This window comes from Suricata suricatta, chromosome 5, assembly GCF_006229205.1.
Source record: "Suricata suricatta isolate VVHF042 chromosome 5, meerkat_22Aug2017_6uvM2_HiC, whole genome shotgun sequence".
Taxonomy (NCBI): Eukaryota; Metazoa; Chordata; class Mammalia; order Carnivora; family Herpestidae; genus Suricata; species Suricata suricatta.
This window is the reverse complement of record NC_043704.1, coordinates 85,211,732-85,229,748: the sequence shown is the minus strand read 5'-3', so window position 1 is coordinate 85,229,748 and position 18,017 is coordinate 85,211,732. Positions and strand designations below refer to the sequence as shown.

At 37.3% G+C, this 18,017-nt stretch overlaps 1 protein-coding gene across 5 annotated transcripts in view; it reads left to right on the top strand.

Annotated features, from left to right (window-relative positions):
* The window catches only part of FXR1 (FMR1 autosomal homolog 1), a 63,138-nt gene that overhangs the window by 4,106 nt on the left and 41,015 nt on the right, over positions 1-18,017 (top strand). For all 5 annotated transcript variants that reach the window (XM_029939818.1, XM_029939817.1, XM_029939816.1 and 2 more), the window contains exon 2: positions 17,470-17,522. In XM_029939818.1, the coding sequence (XP_029795678.1) occupies positions 17,470-17,522 (53 nt within the window). The remainder of the gene's footprint in view (positions 1-17,469; positions 17,523-18,017) is intronic.

Below are 18,017 nucleotides of genomic sequence, written 5' to 3'. Positions count from 1 at the left end.
GTGTAAACTATGCAGTAGGTTTATTAGCGTTAATAAATGCTATAAAACTTGTAGAACTTAAAGGAGTTTTCTGAGAGTGTACTGATTTTTCAGAGTTAGTTTAGAATATTGATTTCTTTGTGCAGATCAGTAATTGGGGGAAAGATGGAGGCTGCCCTTTTTTTTTTTTTTTTTTAAGTTCGTTTATTTTTGGATGAGAGAGAGAGAGAGAGAGTGCATCCCAAGCAAGCACTGTGCTGTCTGCACAGAGCCCAACTTGGGCTCAATCTTACAAACTGTGAGATCAGGACCTCAGCTGAATTCTAGAGTCACATGCTAATCCACTGAGCCATTCAGGTTCCCTGGTGGTGATTAATATTAGGGAAAGTGTGTTAAATTAAAAACCTGTATTTCCAGGTGTTTTAAAGATAATTGTACATTTTTAAAATTAAATTTAATACGTGTACATATGGGTATCTTCATAGACATGGAAATTCCACAGATCATCCTAGTTATTTTAAAGGTTTTAAAATGTATTTTTATTAAAATGTAAAAACTGAAAAGGCCACTTAATTTTTAAAGATTAAATTTAAAAGCTGTTTCTGTAAAGTTTTAAGAAAAGTAATATGTAGGAGTGTCTGGGTGATTCGGTTGGTTAAGTGGCTGACTTTGGATTTCAACTCAGGTCATGATCTCTCCATCCTGAGTTTGAGCCCTGAGTGGGGCTCTGCTTGGACAGCGCGGAGTTGGCTTGGGATTCTTTCCCTTTCTCTCTGTTCCTTTTTCTTTCTCTGGTCTCTCTCAGAAATAAACATGTGAAATTTTTGTCTACTAGAGATAAATCATCAAGACCTTGGGTTTGTGTATTAAGAGGAAGCAGTCTATCATGTTTTCATGCATCTGTACATTTTCTGTAACATCAGATATTTGTGTGGGTTTTGTTAAGTAATAGTATACTATAAATGCCTGTTATTTGTGGGATAGTCTATGAAGCTTATGCTACATGCATTTTCTGATTTTTTTTTCCCCCTCTCAAAGGTTTCATGAGGTATGTGTTTTTGTCTTCATTTTTCATATTAGGAAACTGACAATAACAGAACTTTGCTCAAGAATACACTGTAGTTGAAAAGAGATTTTAAATCTAGGGCTTCTCACTCCCAGTGCCTAGTTTAGTATAAGAGGATCTTCCAAGGAAACTCAGGGTAGTGAGCTTATAATGTATTTTAATTAGACAAGGCAAACACTTGATAATAATTCAAGAAGTGAGTTTTTTTAACCACAGTGTTAAGGATGTAGCAAACTAGCTTTTTTTAATTTAAAATTTTTTTGTTTTAGAGAGAGCTGCACGCATGAGGCAGGGGAGAGGGGAAGAAGGGGGGAGAGAGCATTCCAAGCTGACTCCATGCTCAACTTGGAGGAGCCTGACATGGAGTTTGATCTCATGACTTGAGGATCATGACCTGAGTCCGAGCCAAGAGCCAGATAAATATTCAACCAGCTGAGCCACCCAGGTGGCCCATTTAAAAAATTTATTTTATTTTATTTATTTTTTTTTTTTAGTAATTTTTACATCTGTGGTTAGGCTCAAACTCCTGACCCTGAGATCAGGAATCACCTTGTTTTTCTGACTGAGCCAGCCAGGTGTCCCAAACTAGAGAGAATATGGGCAGGCTTATGAATGGGGGAGGGGTGGAAGGGTGAGAGAGAACCCCAGGTAGGTTCCACACTGACAGTGTGGAACTTGAACTTGTAAACCATGAGACCATGACTGAGCCTAAGTCAGAGGCCACCCAGGTGCCCACATTCCCTGTTTTTCTAATGTATGTTTATTTTGAGAGAGAGAGAGCTCCAGTGGGGGGGAGCTCCAGTGGGGGAGGAGCAGCCAGAGGGGGAGAGAATCCCAAACAGGCTCCACCATCCCAGTGCAGAGCCCAATGTGGCGCTTGATATCTCACGAACCCTGAGGTCATGACCTGAGCCTAAATCAAGACTTGGGTGTTTAACCTGCTGAGCCACCCAGAAGCTGCCTTCTTTTTTTTAAATAGCGGGAAGAGCAATATTTGTTCCATGAGTGACTCCAGTTCTCATACTAGGTGGTTCTAAGACCCTTCTTTTCCTTTCATCTGCAGTATTAGGCAATCAGATTACTTGTAACAGTTTATCAAGTGGTCTCTGCAGGTTTTGTTCATTTAGGTCTCATCTAGCTCCTAACAAAGCTGTTTATTGAGCACTCAGGCTGTACATCAGACTGCATAGGGACTTTTTGTGAACTTATTTCGTTTAGTCATCTCAATCACAGGGAAGGGGAGATAATGTTACCAACAACTGAGGAAACTGAGGCCAAGTGAATCTAAGTCCATAAAATTAGTAGGCTGATTCATGGTTCCCACTGGTCTTTCAGACTTCATTAAAGTGTGATTTTAAAAAAATAGATATATAATTTTATTACAACATTTAACATTAATCCCCCCCCCCCCCGAATTTACTATGGATGCTAATCTCTGTGAGTTTGTGTTACAGTACTGAAGTCAAGAGATTAAGAAAACTATTAAATCCTTAGAAACATTCAGCATCAGGAGCTTTAAATATCTATCTGCAGTAGCCCCTCAAAAAGCTACAGTCTTCATTTTAAAAAATATTTTTCTACAAAGAATGTTACCAGCTATATAACAATCTGTACAACCTTTATACTGAAGCTAATATTGCGCTGCATTTGAATTTGCATTCTTAGTAAAACTGTTGGCTGAGTAGACACTCTAAACACACATTACAGGATAGCCATTTAGTCTTCATCTTCCTTTTTTTCCTCATCATCTTTATTTTCTTCCTTCTCTCTTTTTTTTTGAGCCTGTTGACCTGCTAGTGCCTTTTCTGCCTCAAAGTATGATTTTTTTTTTTAGAGGATAGTTTAATGATTTTTTTATAGTTTATTTATTTTTGAGATAGAGACAGAGCACAAAGCGGGTAGCAGCAGAGAGAGGAGACACAGAATCCGAAACAGGCTCCAGGCTGTCAGCACAGAACCTGATGCAGGGCCTGAACCCACCAACCGCGAGATCATGACCTGAGCTGAAGTCGGGCGCTTAACCGACTAAGCCACCCAGGTGCTCCCAAAGTATGATTTTTTAAAGTACAAATATATAGTTTAAGAAACTATATTAATTACATACTGTTACTAACAAGCTATTAATACAGTGGGAGTTGAAAACTAATTGGGAGGATTCCTGGAGAAATGATTTAATCTGTGCCTTCGCATTACAAAAATCTCTTTTCAATATGATAGCCATTAGCCACAGAGCTGAAGTATGTTATTAATTGAGATATACTTTAATTTTATAATCCATACAAAATTAAAATTTTGAAATTAAAAATTTCAAAGAGTTGGTGTAAAAAAATGTAGGACATCATAGTATTAAATATTAAAGTCTTGGTTACGTGTTAAAATAGTAGTTTGGTTATGTTGGGTTAAATTCAAGTTAATTTTACCTTTTTTTTAACTTAATATGATTACTAGAAACTTTAAAACTACATATTTGCCTCAGAATATAATTTATGCTAGACAGTAATGATTTAAATATACCGTCCTCTGTTGTTGGCTTTACAATTCTGCTTGTAAAAGTATTTTGGGAAATATTTGAAATGCTTCTTATATGCATATGTAGTTGACCCTTTAACAACATGGGTTTGAACTATGTATCCACTAATAGATGTGTAAATGTTTTGTCATGACTTTCTTAGCATTTTTTTTCTCTAACTTTACTGCAACTAATATAGCACATGTAAAACGTGTTAATAGACTAATTGGTAAGGCTTCAGGTCAATAGTAGGCTATTAGTATTAAGTTTTGGGGGAGTTGGATGCTACATGTGGATTTTCGTTTGGGTGGGTATCCCTGTCTCTTGGTTGTTCAAGGGTCAGCTCTGCATGAAACTTACTATTCAGATTTTCTTATGATGTGGATTCAAAATTTCTTATGATATGGCACCTTTAGGTAATCTCTCCACATAGAGTTGAATATTAGGCGGCTTTAGAATATTATTTAGCCAGTAGTAAGAGACTTTTGATAGCCCTGTTAAATTTTCTAGTACCAAGTGTTCATAAATACCTTGAGCAAAACAAAATGAAGCAATACAGGGGGTTGCTTTTATGATCTGAATATGTATACTTTAATGTACAATTTTTTAAGTTTATTTGTCCTTATATTAAAAGATGCTGAAAGGCGTGGCAAAATTTGGCCAAATGAAATCTCAGTTAATTATCAGTTGTTTTAACTTGTCTCCTTTACTGTAAGCCCCAGTATTTTTTTGCTTAGCCTATTTGGGAGCATGAGTAGTGGTCCTCCCCAGTACTAACTTAACGAAGTTTGTAGTTCTTCTTGGCAGAGGAACATGCATTCCTTGTGATCTCTTCAGGGTCAAAAATCTCTCACAGGCTTCTATATCTCCGCCTTTCTTAACACTGCCTAATTAGTTATATTAAAACTTTTCTTTCTTTCCTGTTTTGTAACCTTTTGCTTTTATACTTTCTCACATGTTAGGATATTTTCAGGTCTTAAATTTTCCAGTGATTTGATAATGTGTATTTATAGTACGTAGTAGGCCTTCCATATGTGTTTGTTTAATGAACAAGTCAATCATTCTTGGATTTGAGACATTCTTTGATTTGTTTTTAAACTTAGGCAATATAACAGCATATACACAAAATCAACTATCATTTTTAATTTTAATTCATTCAATTTAATATTTAGGAGGGGCATCTGGTTAGCTTAGACAGAAGAGCATGTGACTGTTGATAGCAGGGTCTTGAGTTAAAGCCCCATGTTGGGTGTAGAGATTACTTCAGTATTAAGCATTTTGTTTTATTACATTTTTTTTTCATGTTTTATTTATTTTTGATACAGAGAGAGACAGAGCATGAGAGGGGGAGGGGCAGAGAGAGAAGGAGACACAGAACCAGAAGCAGGCTCCAGGCTCTGAGCTAGCTGTCAGCACAGAGCCTGATGCGGGGCTCGAACCCACGAATGTGAGATCTGACCTGAGCCGAAGTCGGAGGCTTAGCCGACTGAGCCACCCAGGCGCCCCAGTATTAAGCATTTTAAAGAGTTATATGTTGATCCTTGTCGAGTTCTGATGTCACAGAATTTTATGGATACTTAGAGCTGTAGGGGAACTTCAGCTCTTTGCATGAGAATGTCACGATAGTTTTGAGTGGCCATGTGGAACCACAAAGTAATTCCATTTCAAGGAGAACGAACTGTTGGGTATTAAATTTGTGAAATTAAAATCCAAGAACATTGTGGTATGCAAGCATTAGTAGGTATTTATGCATCTTTAGGAAATTATTATTATCATCATTGTCATTTTTTTTATTATTCAAGAACACTTAAGTGCTCAATACTAATGAATGCTGGAGGTTTACCTGAAATAATTTTTTTCCTTGATAACATTTACTTCATAATGCAATAATTTTTCTAACGTATAATGAAATTATTGGTACATTTCTGGACTTTGTAGAACATGTGTCCATTGATTTGAAATGATTACCATTTGTAGATTTATGTAGGCTTTCAAAAAAATTCTTCTGTTTACTTTTTTTTTTAATGTTTACTTATTTTTGAGAGAGAGAGAAAGACAGTACAAGTTGGGGAGGGGCGGAGAGAGAGGGAGACAGAATCTAAAGCAGGCTCCAGGCTTTGAGCTATCAGCACAGAGCCCCATGTGGGGCTCAAACCTACAAACTGTGAGATCATGACCTGAGCCAAAGTTGGACAGTTAACTGACTGAGCCACCCAGGCGCCACTTCAAAAAAATAATGTTTGAACTTAAGAAATTTGATTGCAGTATCAATCTTGAACGGTTGTGCTTGATATTGGAATCAAATTATATTTCAAATCCTTTAGGTGTTGTAAGCATCAAACTAGTTAATTAGAATGCAGAATTGAGATCCCTAGAGATTGAAAAATTAAAAAGATATATAAATGTGTTGTATGGAAAGAAAAGTGCTGGTTGACAAAGTGTTTTAGGATATATTGCAACTCTTTAAAGAATGTTTATGTATGCATATGCATATGTATAATTTTACACTTGTGCATTAAGTATTTGTGAACTTGCTTTGTTGTAAGTTTTTTCCTTGCTCCCCTTTGCCGCTTAATATGCTCTCTTTCACACTACATATATATAACAATATATGTATATAATTATATATATCACACTAGAGTTTTCTCTATACTCTTATAATGGTGCATAGATAAATTTCATACACAAATACAAGTTTTTTTTGTATTGCTCTATGTAAGTATGATAATCTGTATTTTGGCTGTTTTCACTTGGAATGTAACTTATTTTTAAATGGTCAAGGGAGCTTTGTTTTTTAACTTTAATAAATGTTAACATTACTTTCCATAGGGCTTGACCCTTTGTATTTCCTCTATCAATAAATGCTTTTCTTTACATCCTTGCTAGAAAATTGGTTCTGTAATCTTTAATTTTGGCCAGTCTGTTGGACTAAAGGATTATCATATTGGAACTTTGATTTACAGATTCCTACGTGAGAATTTTAATGTTTAATTGGCCATTTGGATTTGCTTTTCTGTAAATTGCTTGCTTTCCTATTGGGTGTCTTTGTCACTTTTTGAGATCTCTAGGATTCATTTATTTAAAAAAATTTTTTTAATGTTTTTATTATTGAGATAGAAACAGCATAAGTGGGGGAGGGGCAGATAGAGAGGGAGACACAGAATCCAGGCTTTGGTCTGTCAACACAGAGCCTGACGCGGGGCTCGAACCCACGAACTGTGAGATCATGACCTGAGCTGAAGTTGGATGCTTAACTGAAAGCGCCATCCAGGAGCCCCAGGATTCACTTATTAAGAGTGCCCCATTCTCATTTAATTCTGACTTTTTGGTGTCTCTGGTTTTAGAGAAGATTTATTGTTTACATACTCAACTATTTTTTCTTTGACAGGGCTCCAGAGTTTCTAGTCCTGGCTAAACACAACCTGTGTCATGTTTATACACGTAATTTCTTACGTTTTTTTGTGGTATTTTTATTCTTTTATCTTAATTACAACAAGACTTAATGTTTTTTAATAGGCAAATATGCTAGTACCAGGTGTTAAAAAATTATCTGTTGTTTTAAAGGTTTCTTGTTTTGCTTTTGCATGTGTGGGAATTAGGAGGAGGGCGTCCAGCATCCAGGAGAGCTGGGTCTCATTCAGGGTTGATAGAACATCCTGAGAATGGCTGCATAATGTCTCTGGAGTGCTCTGGGAAGACCATAAAGAGTCCTTGAAGGAGGAAATTGTGACATGTTTCGTTGCAAATATGCAGCCAGTTAGGAGTCTTATTATCCTTACCTTACTGCCCTGGGCCTTCTTGTTTTACCAGTCACATAGTAAGTAGTGGATCTGAGACCCAGTTTTAACAGTAAAAGCATTGGGGGCACCTGGCTGGCTCAGTTGGAAGAGCATAGGACTCTTGGTCTCAAGGTCTTGAGTTTAAGCCCCATGTTGGGTGTAGAGATTACTTAGAAATAAAAAATCTTAAAAAAAACAAGCCCAAAACACTGAAACTACTGCACTTTAGTCTCTTAGCAAGATCCCTCCCTTCTTTAACGAGGTGTTTTTATATCTGTTGCCTGAAATACAGTCCAGAAACATAAAATGTTTAATTGTGAATTATTTATATTATTTGACATAAGAGCACCAGGAGGAAGGTTTTTAGATGGTATTTTTTTAGGGAGAGGAGTGGCTTTAAGTACTTCTGGCACACTGAGTGCCTGGGAAAACCTTGATTTAAGAAGCTTTGATTCCTTCAGCTTACAAATTGAGACCTAAAAAATTTACGTAGGTAGTGATGATGACCTGTATCTGGGAGCCTGTATCTAAGTCAGTTTGTGAACTTAATTGAGTTTCTTACCTGAATTATAACACAAGCACTATTTTCTTTAATTCTTCCAAGGGTAGTGCATAGCTTGTATGCTTCTAGATGCATGGATGAGAAGTTGATCACACATGGTAATGCTTAGTGAATGGATTGTATTCTCTTAATACCCTGGTTGAGAAATACTGTGCTATATTCATTTGCCTTATTTTTACCCTTGTAAAATGGATCGTGACATGTAGAGGGCATTGCAGGACAAGAGATGATACTGATTGTTAGCCTGTTGAGGTATGCCAGTGGCAGTTGAAATTTCATTGTATCTAAAGTGGCATCAGTTCTAAGTGGCACTAAGAAGTATTGCCAGTTAATCTGAGTGGATGTTGGTGCTTATTGAAAGATTATTTATTTATTAAAGTTTATTTATTTTGAGAGAGAATGAGGGACAGGCACAGAGAATTCCAAGCAGGTTCCATGCTGTCAATGCAGAGCCCTGTGTGGGGCTTGAACTCATGAAGCGTGAGATCAAGACCTGACCTGAAATCAAGAGTCAGCCATTTAACTGACTAAGTCACCCAGGCACCTCTTTATTTTTAAAGTAATCTCTACACTCCATGTGGAGCTCAAACTTACAACCCTGAAAGAGTTGCATACTCAAGACTGAGCCGGGCAGTAGCCCCTGAAAGGTATCTTTAAACACTTGGATGTGTAAAATGGAAGGTACAAACAAATTGGTTAAAATATCTTCACATTCAGGTGATTGTGTTTCTACGTACAGAATCTTCCTCAGTGCCAAGGAGAGCATTGATATTGCAAGCATACTTTAAAATAGCTCTTCTCTATTATCTCAAGGATTTTCTTGCAAGAATTTTCATGCACTCTGCAAGTTTTGGTGCTGGTGTTTTGATTGTATCAGAAGGTGCCAACAGAACTATCTTCTGGTAAGAAACCTTAATCCTTGCCTTTGTTGGTTTGCTTGAAAAGCTAAAAGGTTGCAGTCAAATGCCACAGAAAATTGCAAGCAAACCAAGTTTGAGTGTTTCAGTAACATTTATATCTTGACTGCCATGTGGCTGTCTGCTATTCTCTTACGATGCCATCAATTTAAAAATATATCCTGATTTTATTTTTTTAAATGTTTTTTTATTTTTATTTATTTATTTTTTAAAATGTTTTATTTATTTTTGACACAGCGAGACAGAGCATGAGAGGGGGAGGGTCAGAGAGAGAAGGAGACACAGAACTGGAAGCAGGCTCCAGGCTCTGAGCTAGCTGTCAGCACAGAGCCTGACGCGGGGCTCGAACCCACAAACGTGAGATCTGACCTGAGCCGAAGTCGGAGGCTTAACTGACTGAGCCACCCAGGCGCCCCAATGTTTGTTGATTTTTGAGAGAGAAAGATCAAGCACTAGTTGGGGAGGGGTAGGGATAGAGAGACAGGATCTGAAACATACTCCAGACTCTGAGCTGTCAATACAGAGCCCAATGCGGGGCTAAAACCCTGAGAATGGTGAGATGATGACCTGAGTGGATGCTCAACTGACTGAGCCACTCAGGCACCCCCAAATGTATCCTGATTTCAGAGAGATAATTGTTAGAAGTGATGGGCCTGGAAGATAGACTGGGGCCAGACAATAAATCTGTAAACAAGTAATGATAAAAGGATAACAAGTGAAAATCAAATCCACTGTGGTAGTTCTTGGGGGGGGTGGTGGCAGGTGAAGACCTGATGTGAATTTTGCATAAATTATTCTGTCAACTTTTCCATTCTCATACGTTATGTTTTCCTAATCCTATTTATTTACAGCAGTGACTTTTACTGATGTATGTGGGGACAATGGAAAGTTAGCACAGAGGAAACACAGGATCTAAGAAACTGAGCCCAGTGCTATTAATATATAACTTCTTTATCCACTTAATTTTTAGAAGTATGGTATTTTGTTACAAATTCGCTTGTAATTAAGCCATCAACTGTGATGTTTTAACACATTGGAAAAGGCATCCAGAAATGTAGGTCTTTAAAAATTTTTTAATTTTGGGAGAGCGCAAGCAGGGTAGGCGCAGAGACTGGGACAGAGGATACGAAGTGGGCACTGCGCTGACAGGCTGACAGCAGTGAGTCTGATGTGGAGCTCAAACTTAGGAACCGCGAGACCATACCCTAAGCTGTGGGTGGACGCTCAGCTGACTGAGCCACCCAAGTGCCCCCAGAAATGTAGTTTTTGGATTGTTGTGGCCAATAGAAAACTAAAATTTTAAAATTTCATGCAAGTAATTTGAGAAAGACTTTAGAAAGGAAAACTTTGATAGAAGTATTACAGTAAGATAGAATGGATCTTACGGAAGAATACTTGATGAAGGGGTGCCTGAATGGCTCAGTTGGTTAAATGGCCGACTCTTTATTTTGGCTCAGATCATGATCTCACAGTTTGTGAGATTGAGCCTCACATTGGCCTCTGTGCTGACAATGCAGAGCCTGCTTGGGATTCTGGCTCTTCCTCTCTCTTAGCCTCTCCCAGATGTGGGTGCTTTCTCTAAAAATAAATACAGATTTTTAAAAAATGCTTGGTTATGTTTGAAGGAGTCAGTGATACGAGCTTGAGAACTTTTTACCTTTTGCTTAGGAGAGTAAATGTACACTAGGTATTTGATGGATCTCTTTTGCTGCTTGACTCAAGAAACCTGCCCTCTGTTTAGGAATTGTACTTTTTTTTTTTTAATGTTTTTTATTTATTTTTGCGAGAGACAGTGTAAGCAGGGGAGGGTCAAAGAGAGAGGGAGATACAGAATCTGAAGACAGGCTCCAGGCTCTGAGCGAGCTGTCAGCACAGAGCCTGACACAGGGCTTGAACCCACGAACCATGAAATCACGACCTGAGCCGAAGTCAAACGCTTAACCGACTGAGCCACCCAGGTACCCCTGTAACTCTTTGTTCTTGACCTTTCTTAGCATTCTATTGGCATTCTGTAAACTCTTGTAACAAGAATTTTGAAGTTGAAGAGTTGCAGCTTTTAGATATAAATCTTAGGTTTTTGGATCTGGGCTTCCACTCTAAAACCTCATATGGAAGATTCAAGCTATGTGGCTTCTGGGTAGTTTGCTGAATATTAAGGTTTTTAAGTTTGTTTTCCCCTTGAGAAAGAATATAAATTTTGTGGTGTAATGAGTTAAATTATAGGAGGTTATTAGTGGGTTTTTGAGAAATCTCAAGAAATCAGTAAATTTGAAGTGATACTTACTTTGCAGTCAAATAATTTTTCCGAACTACAATATGTTCTTAATGATTTAGTGGGATTGTTTGCAAAGGGGTATATGCATTTCTGTAGATTGTAAGCCACAGCTCAAGCGAGGCCTTTGTTAAATTGATCAGTGTTTTAGACTCTGAAATTTTGTTTTAATACAAGCCTGTTCTGGGCAAGATAGCTTGCCTATGGAGGTTTTCTTTCTGGAAGTTGGCCTTAAATGGGCTTTTATAGGAAAGGTGCCTTACTTTTCAAACTAGTATTGCTATCAACTTAACCTTTTGGAGTTTGCGTATTTGGAAGAGCATTTTATCATGTGATTGATAATGAGTTAATGAAAAGAGCTCCAGATAGAAAATTAGTTAAAAAGATTTTTTTAAATATTTATTTTGGAGAGAGACTGAGCACGAGTGGGGGAGGGGCATAAAGGGAGATGGACTCTGAAGCTGGCTTTAGGCTCTGAGCTGCCAGCACAGAGCCTGACATGGGGCTTGAACCCACGAATCAGTGAGATTATGACCAATGCTCAACCGATGGAGCCACCCAGGTGCCCCTAGAAGATGATTTTTTAAATTCAGCATTTATACTCTCCTATGGAGTGAATTTTGCAGTTAAGTGTGTGTAGTTTCAGCTTCCCTTTCACAAAAATGAAAGATCTGGAGGGGCTATAAAAGAAAAATACATTTAAGTAAGCAAGCTTTATGCTCAATGTGGGGCTTGAACTCAAGATCCCAAGATCTAAGCATTGTCTCCTGACTGAGTCAGTTAGGCGCCCAGTAGAAGTTTTATCTTCAGAATTACTAGGTAACTTTTCCAAAGACAGGGTCCCTGATTCATCTGTTATGATATTTGACTATATTTATAATCTCGTTCTTTTGATTTCTGAAGTAATTCATACCATGTTTTTTTTCTGTTTAATCAGCAAGATTCACCCTCCCGCTGCCTCCCATGACTGCATTCATCAAATTGAAAACTTTTTCAGCTCTAGTGTTTTCTACCTTCATTGGTACATAATTCTGTGCACCTTGTTCTTTGCACAGGCAATTGAAGCTCTCTCCTCAAAATTGCTAAATACATTATTCAAGTGTTAAAAATATGAGGTTGCTGTTTATATTCTGATAAGGGAGTATCTGCAAGATAAAAAGGAGAAAAGGAAAGTTTTTAGGAAATACAGTAAACATAAGATTTAAAAAGTTAAAGATTTTTTTAATGTTTATTTTTTGGGGGGGAGAGCACGTGCATGGGGGGGTGCGCAGAGAGAGAGGGATACCCAGAATCCAAAGCAGGCTTCAGGCTCTGAGCTGTCAGCAGAGCTGGATGCGCTTGAACCCATCCATGAGCCTTCGAGCTGTGAGATCATGACCTGAGCTGAAGTTGGCTGCCCAGCCAGCTGAGCCACCCAGGCGCCCCAGTAAACATAAGATTTTAGAGAGGGTTTGTATATTATTGGAATTATAGTTTTTTCTTTATCGCTTCATGTAGTTCATACCCATGAACCTTTATCAGCTTGTTCACCCTTTAGCTCGCTTGACACTTACAAATTGGGAATTTAACTCTGCTGTGTTTCGTCCCCTTCCACTCTTTTTATGTGGTGATTGTTTACCTGTTTTAACTTTTAGGTATTGTAAACTTGTCAGACTTTCTGTTTGTGGCTTTTGGGTTTTATTTATTTGGCTAGGAAATCCTTCCTTACTGTGAAGTCAAAAGTAACTCGTGATTTCTCTTGGATCAGAATGATTTAAAAAGCTTTGAGTCTTTCATCCATTAATTACGTTTTTGGTGAAAACATCTATTTTCATTTTTTTCCCCAATAATTATCCAGATGTCCCAGTACCATTTAAAAACAGTCCATTCTTCCTATTTGTAATTTCCTAAGTGGCTTAGATCTGATCTGTTTTCCTTTAAAAAATGTGTTTTCTTTGGTCTTGTAGCTTTAAAGTAAGTTTTAATATTTGGTAGGGATAGGGGTGCCTAGCTGGCTCAGTCCAAAGAGCATTATTTGTCTCTTAATCTTGGGGTTGTGAGTTCAAGCCCCACTTTGGGTGTAGTGATTACTTAAAATATTTCATAGGGGTAGTGTGTTATCTTTACTTCCTACTCCAACTTAAGTTACCTTTTTGAGTGTTTTTTTTAAACAGACTTTGGTGTAATTTTATTAAGATTAACCCCCTTTCCCCCAGTGGAATCATCACTTTCTTATTATTTTAGTGGGGTCTCACACAGAGGCATTCTGAAGTTTTTACAATATCAAGATCTATCAAAGAATGCCATATGATTTACATTTTCCTGAGTATTCTAGTTACATTCATTAGTTGAATTTCAAATTTATATACATAAATCCTATACATTTCTGTTGTTTTTAATTGTGGAGGGCATGCCTAAGATTTTATTTTTCGTTGCTGCTGCTGCTTAACGATTTTTCTGTTTTATTTTCCAGCTGCTTATTTGCTTTATTTATTTATTAAAATTTGTTTTAGGTTATATTGCTTTTGAAAAAAATCACATCTTCAGTTTTTATATAACGCAGGGATTCTTGCTGTTCATTGTGTCCCTTATCTCAATTTTATACATAGTTCTTGGCATTCTGGGGTTTTTACTATGTAATGTTCTATTTGTTATTTTGTTGGGGATGGCATTTTAAAGATACATTTAAAATTTTTTTAAGTTTATTTTGAGAGAGAGAGCGTGACCAAGGGAAGGGCAGAGAGAGAATCTCTCTGTGCTGACAGTGCTCTAAAGTAGGCCTAGAACTCAGAAACTATGAGATCATGACCGGAACTGAAATCAGTAGTTGGATGCTTAACCATCTGAGCCAGCCAGGGGCCCCATATTGTTTTAAGTTTATATATTTTGGGAGTGGGGAAGGGGCAGAGAGAGAAGGAATCACAAGCAAGCTTCATGCTGTCAGTGCAGAACCTGATGCCAGTGTGGGATTCGAACTTCAGAACCCGTGAGATCATGTCCCGAGCTGAAATCGAGTTGGACACTTAACCTACTGAGCTAGCCAGGCACCCGTAGAGATATTTCATCACATTTTAGTTGTGGTATACTGCCTTGTTGTTTATTGATATTTTAAATTATAGTTGCTGGTTTCACATATAATTATATAAAGATGAGTCTTCCATGTTTGCATATCTATGGAAAGAAGAGAAAGAAATCTCAAAGGTTTTGTTCTGAGAAATATGGTTCTGGGCCAGATGAATGATGAATAGGAAGAGAAAAATCCCCAGCAGTTGGAAGAATAGAAGATGGACAGAAGTTGTGAAAACTTAAAGTCATAAAGACCCCATTGTCTTGTGCAGACAAATGTAAACTTTGTAATTTAGTGTCACCTGACTCCCAAGATTTTGGCAAAGACCCAACCCTGCCATTTTGGGTCTTGAGTGTATAGTGATCTAGCATCATCATTCTGGTGACTTTGAATGTACAAAAATATTTTGAGGAGTGTTAACTGAGTCCTGCATTAAATGGACAAAGTTTCATAGAGATCTGTCCATTACGGGTACCTTATCCCTAGAATCTAGAATTTGGGGATTAGAACATGTTTCCTAACTATTCATCACAGCCCAAGTACGTTTTAAGAACTGGGTTTCAAGTTTTTTTTTAATTTATTTTGAGAGACAGCAGGAGAGGGGCAGAAAGAGAGGGAGAGAGAATCCCAAGCAGGCTCCCCTCCAGACTCAAGGCTTAGTCTGAGCCTTGGAGATCAATGACCTGATTCTATCAGTGACCTGAACTGATACCCGCAGTAGGATTTAACTGACTGAGCCACCCAGGTGCCTCCTGGTGGTCCAGTTCTTAATCTTTTTAATCTCATGCCTGAAGGGTTATTAGTAATTAGAAGAGGTGTCTAGAGTTGTATTTTTTCTTAAAGTCTGTGGAAAATGTGCATCCAGACAAAGTTGATGATGTGTGTAGCAAAGTGGTGATGGGGTTGGAAAAGGTGAATAAGCATTGACTTTTAGATAGGCTAACAGAAATTTTTATTGTGATGAAGGGTAGAATTTGTCCAGTGGCTTGAAGCTCTTACTTGAATGAATTCAATTTGTAAATTATACAGAAATCGTAAAGATTGCTTAATGAAACATTCTAGACTTTGAAAGTTTTTGTGAAGGGCTAGAAAACTAGTGAAAGTTGAAAATGTGACTCATTTCTTCTGATGACAAGATATGTTCTGCTGTTCTATTTGTGAACTTGAACATTTTCAGTTTCTGAAGTATTCCTTACCAATGTTATGGGTATTAATAAAGATGATTTTTGGTGACGTAACTGTCAAATTGCTGACTGAAATGATTGCTGAAAGTGGATGTGTGCCTGAACTTGCGAGAAATAGAGAAAGTGGCTAGGCTATCATTATAGCTGGTCAGATAATGAGAAATGGAATGATAGCTCTTAATTTTTAGCCTTGGAGAAGAAAGGAATAAAAAATACCTCCAGAATTGCATGGCTGGAGCTGCTATAATGCTCTTTAAAGGAGTGTATTCTGAGTTTTAGGCCTCACGTGAGGATATTTGCATTGAAATGTCCCAGAATACGCAAATAAAGCAGGTATTAGACATTTGAAGCTGGAGTGAGATCAGGGCCAAACACAAAATCATGCAATCAATTGAGTAGCAAACATGAGAGGAGTGCACTTACCTTAGGTTTATTGGTTACCTAAGTTCTGTGATTAGTGAGTCTATATTATTAAGATGTTTTTGTATTGAAGCACATCTCTTACTCTCTCCTTTTCAAGAGTTTCTATCATCAGTTCCAAAAATTTTCTGTAGTACTGATCTGCTTGCTTTTCAGTTTTTCCACTGTCCGTTTGTTTCAGTGTTTGGTTTGCTAATTTGCTTAGAATTACGTCTGTAAGTGTTGGTTTATTTTTTAAATAACTGACATGTCCTCTTTCGTCTGTTTTGTAAATTTCTAAAAATTTTTTTTGGAATGTTTTCTTTCCTCTTTATTGTCTTTATTCTTGTCCATTTATGCTTTAAAAATTTTTTTAGTATTATTTAATGGACTTTGGGAGGAACTTGAGGCCAGCTGGGTATATTCATTTCTGCCTTGTTTTAACCAGGTACTACAAGTGCGTTCTTTAGTTTTTAGTGGACATTATGGAGTCTAGTGTGATAAGTCTGTTTTAGAAAATTATTTACTTAATATCTTGTGGTTCAGAGTACGTGTGTAAGCATTTGACTAAGGCTGAGAACTTTGCAGTTTTGTGTGGCAGTAATAAAAAGTATCATTTAATATCCGTTGTAATCCTACAAGTGCCAAGGACTGCTTTCCCCCAGGGAGCAAGCATTTCATCCATTATCCTACTCCTGAGTCCTTTGCTCTCTTGACAGTTTGTTTCAGTTCCATCAGTCAGATGAAGATAGATGAAAAAGATTAAACAAGAAAATGACCAATGATTTTTGAGAATCTGTATATTGATTCCAAAATGGTTTTGCGGCAGTGTGTTTACTATAGCCCAATTCTTTTAAAAAAGAGAGACGGGAAGTTGGTAGGAAAAATGAGATTATATTAATGGGAGGTTACTATTCAGAATGAAGTCATGCTTTTTACTAACAGTGGATTATAACTTAATATTTATATACCCATAATTTCAGCAAGTACTCTGGTGAATATTGTATGTTTTCAATTCTCATAATTCCATGAAGAATGATGCATAATGAACCATTAGGTTAAATATATGCTTAAGAATGGTAAGTGCTAGAGTCTGGGATATGAACCCAGGCAGCCTGATTCTAGAGCCTGAACTCATAGTCATAATGTTAAATACTGCCTTGTTCAGTTTGATTATTGACTAAAACCTATAATGTTTCAGGGATGTATATTCGTTTCCTCAACCCAGGGTAGGTGACACTGTAAAAACAGATTCAGAGAGGTTAAGTAATCTCTGACATTACATAATTCATAATTGATGGAGATGGAAATCCTACACACATCTATCTAATTTCAAGCTCTGTGTTCTTTTCAGTACTCCACATGTGTATGTCTAATACAGGTTTTTAAAGTTAATGTAATTTTTAAAAATGTTTTATCTTAATTACTTTTGAGAGGGAGAGAGAGGGAGTGTGAGTGGATGAGGGGCAGAGGGAGGGGGACAAAGGATCCGAAGTGGGGCTGACAGGAGAGAGCCCGATGTGAGGCTTGAACTCATGAACTATGAGATCTGAGCTGAAGTCCGGACATTTAACTGAGCCACCCAGGTGTCCCAATGTAATTTTTTTAAAAGAGCTTTCTATGCCCAAAATGGGGCTTGAACTCATGACCCTGAAATCAAGAGTTCCATGCTCTACTGACAGAGCCAGCAAGGCGCCTCAGTGTAACGTTTAATTGAATACTGATATGCTTTTGGTAATGTTATTGTTTTTCACAGGGATTTATCAAAGATGTTCATGAAGACTCCCTCACAGTTGTTTTTGAGAACAAGTAAGTTATTTTGTTGTTAATCGATACATAACATAATTTTAATGATTGGTTGTGCTAAATTGGTGTTTGCTTTTGGGTAGTATGCCTGTTGCCAGTGAAAGTGATTTTGCTTTTGGGTGGGGATCTTTGGTTGTTTGATCATCTTACCAATTGAAGGAATTTTAGTTTTGATGACTTTTTATCATTTTTCTGCCCACAATGTACTTGTCAGTTTTTCATGACCTTTTTCTTTGCCAAAACATAGGTCAGTATTTTTTGTAAAAATATGGGGTGCAAATGGGATTATGCTATGCTTAATTCTTAAAATCTCAGAATGTTGAAATGATGTAGGAGGCCTTTCAAATGGCTACTGGTAGAGTAAGTATTGGGCTGCCTTTAATTTAAGCTGGATATTAATAAGAGGTAATACCAGTTTTATAGCTGTTGTAAGATCTAGGGCATGTTTTTTAAAACTTAGGACGAGTTAAAAAGGAGCATTGTATAATTGAAGGTCAC